The 10221-nt window shown below is 37.9% G+C and overlaps 1 protein-coding gene across 18 annotated transcripts in view; it reads left to right on the top strand.

The window, feature by feature from the left end:
- The window catches only part of SYNE1 (spectrin repeat containing nuclear envelope protein 1), a 296175-nt gene that overhangs the window by 138033 nt on the left and 147921 nt on the right, over window positions 1-10221 (top strand). For 17 of the 18 annotated variants that reach the window (XM_088667312.1, XM_088667311.1, XM_060272757.2 and 14 more), the window contains 10 exons: window positions 601-737; window positions 1074-1251; window positions 2182-2364; window positions 3557-3700; window positions 4360-4515; window positions 6634-6798; window positions 7199-7371; window positions 8384-8537; window positions 9194-9337; window positions 9815-9979. In XM_088667312.1, coding sequence (XP_088523438.1) covers window positions 601-737; window positions 1074-1251; window positions 2182-2364; window positions 3557-3700; window positions 4360-4515; window positions 6634-6798; window positions 7199-7371; window positions 8384-8537; window positions 9194-9337; window positions 9815-9979 — 1599 coding nt within the window. The remainder of the gene's footprint in view (window positions 1-600; window positions 738-1073; window positions 1252-2181; window positions 2365-3556; window positions 3701-4359; window positions 4516-6633; window positions 6799-7198; window positions 7372-8383; window positions 8538-9193; window positions 9338-9814; window positions 9980-10221) is intronic. The other variant, XM_088667313.1, reaches the window with a different exon arrangement.

Raw genomic sequence — 10221 nt, 5'->3', positions numbered from 1 at the left:
AGCTTACAAAATTTGCGCGCCTCCTCTTGAATGATTCAATCAAGTTTTACACACACACACACACACACACACACACACACACGCACGCACACCATGCATGGGTCCTGCACTCACCCACCAGCCACAAGTATGGTTTTTCCCTCCAGTATTTGTAAAAGTCAGAGCTGTTGCTTATTATATATATCAAACCCCACAGCAGCATTTCAGATCTTGCACTAAGCCCTCTCATAGTAGGAACAAAAAAATTACTCAGTTTTATAAGTTGCTTGATGATCACTCCTGAAGTCTTGATCCAAGCCATGGTTGTTGTTGGCTTTGGAATCTTGCTGATTTGGAGGTCTAACCATAGTTCCTGGTGTGCATGTAACAGGAAGCTCTAGTTAGGTACAACTTCCTGGTTTGTTTCCCTATATATTGTAAAGGGAGGAGCAAAGGGAGAGCACAGCAGCTGTTTGTGGGTGTATGAAATCCATACATATTCCACTTTGACTTTTGATCAGGTCAATGTATACATTTCACGAAGAAGGGAGAGTGCCACACAATTATAATTCCCTGTAGGCAAATGCATATATTTTACTAGTATTGTTTTGTTTCAACTAGGAAACATTGAGTGCCCTAACCAAGGCAGAACATATGAATGATGATATCAAAATGCAGTTGAATGACCTTTGTCGGTTTTCCAAAGATTTGAGTACCTATTCTGCAAAGGTATCACAGTTAATTAAGGAATATAACAGGTGAGTCTCACTTTATAGAACAAACAACCAAAAATCTGTGCATGTCTGTGTTGTGTGACTTAACCATGATGTTGTTATTTGAATATTAGCTTTTTAATGAAAATCTTGCCAAAGCATTAAGAATTAAAACATTCCTCACTTAGAGATAACAGATTCAATGCAGATGTTATTTATGTTTTGCTACTACTCACACTACACTACAACACAGTATGTTGTTGTGTAACACATTTTAATGTTAATCTGGTGTATTGTATTGTACTGGATGAAACATCTCCCTCGTTTTGTCTAACATAATCCCAATCTACATTTTCATTTGACTAACATGGGACTCTGAAGTCTTTGTCTACAAGCTTCGAAGGGTTGCCAAAGTAAAGAGCAAGCCTTGCAGCAGAGATTCAGGACAGTATTCAGAGACTTCCAACAATGGCTGGTCAATTCAAAAATCACTACTGCCAAATGTTTTGATGTGCCTCAAAATGTCAGCGAAGCTGCAGCCAATATCCAGAAAATACAGGTAATTTCTACTAAGCTGATCCAGCATTTCCAAAAACATGAATAAAATCCACTTAAACAACATTCTATTCCTGAATAATTTTGCCTGTTGCATTTGTATCAAAGGAATGTGGAACTGAAACCATAACCTGCTCTGAGGGTCTTAGCATGAAGTTAATTTTTAACAGTGCTTAAACACAGTTGGAAAAGAAATGTACTATCCCGCAGGCAACCTTTTTTTTTAAGGTTAATTTATAAGATGTGGGTAACGCTGTGTGTGTGTGTGTGTGTGTGTGAGAGAGAGAGAGAGAGAGAGAGAAAGAGAGAGAGAGGTGTATTCATGAATACAATGAATACTAAGTGGCATGTGTGTGTTTAAGCAATCTATACATAAACTCCAATTGCAGATTTTGCTAATCCTGCATAATTAAAAACACAGTAATAGAAGAAGAGTATCATATATCCTTTGGGGTTTGCTGTATGTTTGTAAAACTTGCATACACCTGATAAAGCGGAGAATGTAGTGGAACCTGAAATTACACTTGGTTTTTACTTAGTATTGTCTGCCAGAACTCTTGGGATAATATGAGGTTCAAGTTTCATTAGTATATATCTAAATAAAAGGTCATTTGTTTATCAAAAACAAAATGCAACCCAAGGCATCTGAAATGGAAGATATTTTTCCTGTTGATTTCCAGAGGACAATTTCACATTAGGGAAATCAAGATCAAAGGGAACTTTATGGCAGACAGCTGAAGCAAATTGAAGATAAAGTTATAAGTTAGTGAAGAGTAGTTTGCCTGTTTAGCAAAAAAAGAAAAAAAGCCTTCATTATTAATTAATTAGAACATGGGCAATCAGTCTCTTGCCTTTTTTATTTGTTTGAATAAGGCTATATTCATATGTATTTATTGCAAGCTGTATAATTATATAAGACCATCTTTTGATTTAGGAATTCTTATCTGAAACTGAAAAAGGCCAACATAAATTAAACATGGTAGTGTCCAAAGGAGAATTATTAAGTTCTATTTTGCCAAAAGAAAAAGCTAAATCTATCCAAGCTAAAGTTGCTACAGCTAAGGAAGACTGGAAAAAATTTATCTCCACCCTGCACCAGAAGGAAACTTCTTTGGAGGTAATTGTGACCAATTGCAAATAAGCAGATTAATTAGAAACATCAGTCTTCTATTTCCCTTTTAAGGATAGTCATGCTTAATGCTATGCTGACTAGAACTACTGATGTTTTAATGTACTGCTATATTTTATCATGAAGCTTTTCTTATTTGTGTAACTTACTGTTGTGAATTGCTTTGGTATTTATAGAGGAGTTTAGCTATCCACTGTTGAGTACTACATATGATTTCAAGGGCTCCTCCAGACAACCTGTTCATTGATTGATCATCCTGCTCTGCTTGAACAAAGCATATGTGCAAGTTAGACTATGCCTGGTCTTTATTGAACATTCATTCTGAGTTGTTTGTAGGGACATTTTCTGACAATGAACATTTATCCTAAGTTGTTTGTGGTGTTCAGGTATCTTCCTGCTCATCAGTTCATCCCAGACTTTTCTGTGTCTTTCCCCAACACTTTTCTTAATACCCCCCCCTTTTAGTGGATTTGTTGTTCTAGTGTGACAGAGTGGTTTAATTCACTTCAGTTGCACCATTTGCACTTGAATTCCTCCCACAAAATACTGGAAATACGGAGATGAACCCAGTCAAAGCAAGTATGCATTACTTTTAAATCCATGTTGGTGGGATATACATACATTTTTTTAAAAAATGCTAGAGGAAAGTCTCTGAGGCAGCTTCATACAGAACAATGTGATCTGTATGATACCCAGATCCATAGCTGTCAAGTTTTCCCTTTTCTCGCGAGGAAGCCTATTCAGCATAAGGGAATTTCCCTTTTTTTAAAAGGGAGAACTTGACAGCTATGCCCAGATCCATAGCCCTTGGGACTTTAAGGTTTAAACACCAAAACTTTGAAATGTGTTTGGAAATGGACTGGGAGTCCATTTTAAGACTGGCAGGATGTGTTTCATATGCCCAGTCAGCAGTCTAGCCCTCATATTTTTAATTAGCTCAGAGTTTGCAGTTGGTGCACCAGCCTAAGCTGGTGAAAAATGCTTCATACCACCTGAGCACTCAATGGCAGTGCTGACTCTAATAGCCCCAAACTGAATGTGGCTGATCCTTTGGGAAACGTGCAAAATAGTTTGAATGTCAGAAGAATCATTCCCCAACAGTACTTTATCTTGTCTGTGTTGCATTAAATATTGCATTAAATGTGTTGTAAGGCCAAGCTTTCCCCCCATATTTTCCTAGAACCTAAAGATCCAGATGAAAGACTTTGAAACCAGTGCTGAACCTCTTCAAGACTGGCTAAATGAAACCAAGATGATGGTGCATGATAGCAGCAATCGGCTGCATGACCTCCCAGCTAAAAGGAGAGAACAGCAGAAACTACAGGTGATGATGATATATGGGCTTCAGGCCTTCCGTGTCTATGCATGTTTGTGGTTACAGTAGGTCTTGATGTCATGCTTTGTTGCCTTATCTTAAACATAGGCTGATTCAGATTATCAGTTCAAGGTATAGCCTAATAGCATTTTATCCTTTATAGGATAGTCTGGAAAATACTAATTCCGTGTAAAATATTCTACTAACGGGATGATATTTAGCCCTGCTTTATTATACACTTCTAGATTGAAGATAGAGAGGTGTGCTGCGGAGAGGGTCACATTATCCTTCCAATGTAGGATACGTGGATGTGTAAAAGTTCACAAAATATAGTAGGGGCAAGAAAATGGTCGAGTTCAGCACATTAACAAACAAACAAATAGCCAAACAAAGTTGAGCTTTAGACCCAGGAACCTTTGGCTTATGCAGGATTTTCCTCCCACTCAGGCACTACATTGTGGAGAGATTCTCCCCACATGAACACACACAGAGAATAAATAGGTAACATTTTCACATCTATGAACTGATCATCTGGAACGGTCCTTTATGTCTATGTCTCATAACAGATCTTTGCAGATGGCGATCCTTTTAATTTCCTTGCTGCTTGCCTTCTTTGTGGTTTGCTTTTTTGCACCCACACTTAACAGAAACATGCTTATGCTTTACAGTCTGTCCTTGAGGAAATAAGGTGCCATGAACCTCAGCTCGACAGGCTAAAAGAAAAAGCTCAGCAGCTTTGGGAAGAACAAGCTGCCAGCAAAAGCTTCATGCACAGAGTATCTCAGCTATCTTCTCAATATCTTGCTCTGAGCAATGTAACAAAGGTAATGCGCTTTCACCCTGTGTGCTTTTATGCAACGCTTCTAACAAAAAAATGAAAGCTGGTGTCCTGAAGTAAACAATTCTCTTTGTATGCAGTCGCTTATGTCCTTGTGAGCTGGTGGTGTTAGCAGAGATACTGATAAAAAAATGCTCAGCAATACTTAAAAGAGCTGGCATAAATAGTAGTATAAAGCATATAAGTTGATACAAGAAGACATAGTCAGGCCAATGCTGTTCTGCAACTGGTATAGTGTTTCATCCAGTGTAGGATATTGCCAAAAGGTTGTTGAAGGAGAAACCATCACACCCAGCAGTAGTGCATTTAAGGAAAATTGAAACAGGTCCACTTAACACCACAAATAATTACATTGGGGGGGGGGAGCTAGTGGGGTTTTTTAGAGACTGTCGCTGTTTTAGTTTGTGGGGCGTCGTATCCAATGGAATTGAATGGGTGTCTCATGACATGGTGAACACCCATTCAGTTCCTTTTTTAAAAAAAATAATCAAATAAACTTTATTTCTTTATTTAACAAAGGTAAATAACAGAAAGAAAGAAAAAGATAAAGGTAACAGAAAATAAAATAAATCATATACAACAAAAATAACAAAAACCAAATCTCCCAATTCATCTTTTCATATGCATAAATAAACATGAATAAATAAATCGGTAAATAAAGATGCTTAAACCATAATTAACTCCTGTTGCTTCATATACATCAACCCCAAAATGTTAAACAAAAAATATAACAAGATGGAATTATTAATACATACCCTTAACCCCCCTCCCCCCTATTTCCCTCTACTTCTCAACCTTCTCTATGCTAATGACCCACAGAGGACATTACGGTCCACAAATAATAACATATTGGAGATCCCGAGTCACAAGGTGGCTAGGCTGGCCTCGACCAGGACCAGGGCCTTCTCAGTACTGGCCCCGACCTGGTGGAATGCTCTGTCCCAGGAGACTAGGGCCCTGCGGGATTTGTCATCTTTTCGTAGGGCCTGCAAGACAGAGCTGTTTCGTTTGGCCTTCGGACTGACGCAGTCTGATCCCACGGTTACCCTCCCCTAAGGTTTTATTTATAATGGTTTTATCTTATTCGTAGATTTTTAATTTTAAAATTGAATTTTAACATTGTATTATTCTGTTGTTTTAACTGAATTGTTTCTTTTATATTTGTGTTGATATTATTTGTTGTTAGCCGCCCTGAGCCCGGTCTTGACTGGGAAGGGCGGGGTATAAATAAAAATTATTATTATTATTATTATTATTATTATGTTCCTACATTTATCTGCAAATCTCTATTTTGGTTTTCCTATTAAACTGTTAATCTATTACAATATGGCAACAAAATATGAGGAAGTCAAAGGAATAAAGGAAAGTGAGGGGGGATTGGAAATCGTCTACAGATTATATTAAGTATTATGTAGAGAACTCTGATCTCCTTTCAGACATTTAAAGGCTCAAATAATGAGATAGGATAACCCATTCAGTTCCATTGGATACAATGCCTCACTCTCAAAACTACATTTCACATAAGAGCAGTTGTTATTTTCATGTTATTTTGAAGGAAATAAACATTGTGGGCTTTTTGATTCATGGTGATCAGTGGTATTGCCTAACAATACCTCTGATTCATTTGGGGGCCCATGTAGTAGCATGGGTTCCCAAAGGGTTACTCAGGAGATTGCACAATTAGTTCACCAGTGTGCCTTTCAACCAAAATGTCTCACATAATTAACAAAAACACATAATGCATGAAAAGTATAAATGCCCTTCTAAAAATGATTTGCACATGCGATGGAGACCTATGAATAGCTATAATGTTGTACCACATGTACTCAGTTTAAATGCCGCAGGAAATGTATGTTTTTCAGTCATAGGTTACGAATACATATTATGCATGTGCTGTACACATCCATTATGTAAAGACACAAAGCTGGAACAGACAGGGATCTCAAAGGCAAAGAAATTTGGACAGTTCATCAATCTAACTTTCTGGCCCGTGGCTAATCCTGACTTTAGTTTTCTGAGATTTCCCTTTCTGGTTTTTTTCAACTCTAGTGGAATGATAGATTATCTGAATGGTTGGTAATGTTAACATCTGTATGAATTTAAGGAAAAGGTATCCAGAATGGACAGAATTGTAGCAGAGCACCAGCAGTTTTCTCATGATCTGAAAGAGCTTCAGGACTGGATGGCAGATGCAATTCAGATGCTAGAATCTTACTGCCATCTCACAGCAGACAAAAATGCCCTGGACAGTAGAATGGCAAAGCTGGAGGTAAGTGAATGAGGGTTCCCCAAGAAAACTAGTGGGGAAATGGTTAAATGCACCTTCCAATTCTCTACTTGCTTCCTCCTTAAACATCTTTTCATTGAAAAAAAATAGGCCATCTGGCACAATTGCACTTGCTTGCATACACCAGGTATTTTGGCTCTATGTGTAGGATTGCAACAAGTGTGAGGGCTCAGTTCTAAAAACAGCAAGGAGGGACTCTCTATATTTTTTCCTAATGGAAAAAAATAGGCTGTACTTCTACCTTTGTGACATTTTTTCTGAAACTATGGTAGTGCTGTGGAACACTTTATTCTGCAGTTAAATTTGGTGATTTGCAATTAAATTTTGTGGAAGGAGTACAGCATACTGATAAGGATGGAAACTGAATCTTTTTGTTTTACAGAGACTACTGTTGGTGAAACAGGAGAAAGAAATCCAAATGAAAATGGTGCTAACAAGAGGAGACTCCGTTTTGCAAAATACTTCAGTAGAAGGAGTGCCAGTCATTGAACAACAGCTGAGAACACTTAAAGACACATGGGCTTCCCTTTTGTCTGCTTGTATCCAATGTAAAAGGTAGAAGGAGTGAGGGTTTTGAAAAGGAACTTATATGTAGTTGGGCATACTGGTTGGTATCAAATGAAGTGGTTCTACAAGGACTTTTGGCTTTGCAGTGAAACTCTCTGGACCAGATTTTAGGAGTACACGGGAAGAGGAATGGGAAGGGAAGTTCCACTGCAGAAGCAGAAATCTTTGCACTAGCAGAAGTGCTTTATTGGATACCACCCATAACGGCATTTTAAATCCTCAGAATAACGAACCTTTAGATAGATGCTTAATTAAATTTGTAAACTTTCAGCGTGCCATTTTCTCACAGACATTTCCTGAGTGTTCCTTTCGAACACTGGCCTATTTGGGGCAAGTGGAGTCTATATTCATAAGCTGAGTCCATACTTTCCACTTTCACACCTACCATAATTTGTCCTTCATTCATTAATTAGTTTCATAAAGAGCTAGTAGAAACATGACTTAATAGGAGTGCAAAGATTTCTAGCATTCCATAACCACTTCATATATTTTTTTTCCCCTTTTCAAAAAGACAAGGATGAGAACCTGCCTATAAATCAGCTGGACCCAAACAGTCCATGTTAGATTTCTACCACAACTGAAAGCAGTGCATGAGTTTGCTGTCATCCTCTTCCTCCAAATTCCTTTCCCATTTGTGTCTTTTAGATTATAAGTCTTAGGGCACTGACATTTGTAAGATGCTTTGGAAGCCTACTTTGGCTGAAGAACAGAATGAGAATGCCTGCTGTTGTTGTTGTTGTTGTTGTTGTTGTTGTTGTTGTTGTTGTTGTTGTTGTTGTTGTTGTTAATACCTGGAAGTCTCAAGGCAGTTCACAGAAAATTCCGGGCAGTTCGCGAAATAAATGCCTACTGTCCATATTATATTAATGTATAATATATAAAACTATATATTATACATTATGTTGTTAGTTCATTCTTGAATGTCCATGTTTGAAAAAATATATGAATAAATGGGCCTATTTTAACTTCTTAAATGTGTGTGCATATATTGACATTTCAGCCAGCTGGAAGGAGCACTCTCTAAATGGACAAGTTATCAAGATGATGTTCGGCAGTTTACTAGCTGGATGGATAAAATAGAAGCAATCATGAATGCTTCAGAAAGGCAGTGTGCTGAACTTAGGGAGAAAAATTCTGCACTCAGCAAATCTAAGGTTTGTAAAAAGCCCGTTCTTAGGAAAATTGTAGCAGCATCCACACATACAGCCAAGAACTCCACATTCTTCTTACAGCAGTAGCATTCTCATGACACATTATAAACTACAGTGGTACCTCGGGTTACAAATGCTTCAGGTTACAAACGCTTCAGGTTACAGACTCCGCTAACCCATAAATAGTGCTTCAGGATGAGAACATAAAATGTGCTCCGGCGGCGCGGTGGCAGCAGGAGGCCCCATTAGCTAAAGTGGTGCTTCAGGTTAAAAACATGTTTCAGGTTAAGAACGGACCTCCGGAACGAATTAAGTTCTTAACCAGAGTTACCACTGTACTTCTAAACTGTGTCAAGCAATTTTTATTTAATGTGAGACGGCTGCTATTTTGGGGGGGGGAGGGAGACTCTGATGTGTACACTGGTTATGCATGTACATTCAGGATATGCACATCCTGTGTTCTTAATTAAAACTTAATTACACTAGACATGTTTTTAATTTATAAAAATTGTGCTTTTGATATTGCTTAATTAACTGCTGCATAACTCTATTATACTCCTTGTCAGCTTCTTACTTCATTCATATTTGATAAATTATGGAAGCAATTGTCATTTCTAAACATTTCTAATCAGGTTGTTAACACTATTTTTGTTTTACAGTTACTTAAGGAAGAAGTGTTTAGTCACAGCACACTGCTAGAGACCATTGAAATTAAAGGCATGGGCATGACTGAACATTATGTAACTCAGCTTGAACTTCAAGACCTTCGAGAGAGATACCAGTTTCTCAAAGACAGGATAACGGTATTGCTTCTCTTGACAATTCTATGACCTTTTTTTTCATCTTGTAGTTATTTAAAGAAAGTGTGCAAAGCTTTTCTTGTGTCTTTGCTCATGGAATTTTGGAATTTGCTTAATTTCATTGATAGTCTTGAATTACTGTTGAATTTTGATGCCAGTTAATTTATGAGTAAATCAGATTACATGCAAAAGCTGTGCTTAGTTTATCTGTTCCCCAGTTATATCTTTCCTAAGTATCCAAAGTAATCTTCCACTTAAGCAGCCAGGCAAGTTAGAGAAATAAGATATTATTATTTTATTATACATTGCACAAGCTTTCCACCACTGGTGTCCTTCATTTGTTTGAATGACTATCCTCACTGACCATTGGCCATTGAAGACATTTGGAGGGCATCTGTTTGAAGAAGGTCACGCTACATATTTGGTTTGTGTCAGGGAAGCCTTCTCTCTTCAATACTAATGAGTTTTTTCTAACAACAGGACGCAATAACTAAAGCTGAAGAAATGGTCTGCTTGCATCAAGAGTACCAAATAAACCTAAAGGCCTTTGAAGCATGGCTAGAAAAAGAACAGGACAAACTCAACTGCTTGTCGCATCTTGAAGGCGATGCAGAGAGACATGAAGCAACACTTGGAAAGCTCCAGGTAGAGGTTTATATATTTATTGTCCTAATAAGAACATTTAGTACAAGTGGCACAAAATGTAACTTCTGCAGTGTATCCCCATATCCTAAGAACAGTGCTGCTGTTCAGGGTGTTAGCCAATCTGGAACCTTGTATTCTTGTTTAGGGTTTGAGGGAGGGGGGCATTCGAGAGGAGGAAGGAAAAGGGAATTCTTCTTTCCCACCCCACTGAGGCCTTTCCCTGCTGTGATATACAGCACTGG

This window comes from Zootoca vivipara, chromosome 3 (genome assembly GCF_965207765.1).
Source record: "Zootoca vivipara chromosome 3, rZooViv2.hap1.1, whole genome shotgun sequence".
Taxonomy (NCBI): Eukaryota; Metazoa; Chordata; class Lepidosauria; order Squamata; family Lacertidae; genus Zootoca; species Zootoca vivipara.
This window is presented reverse-complemented; position numbering and strand designations above follow the sequence as displayed.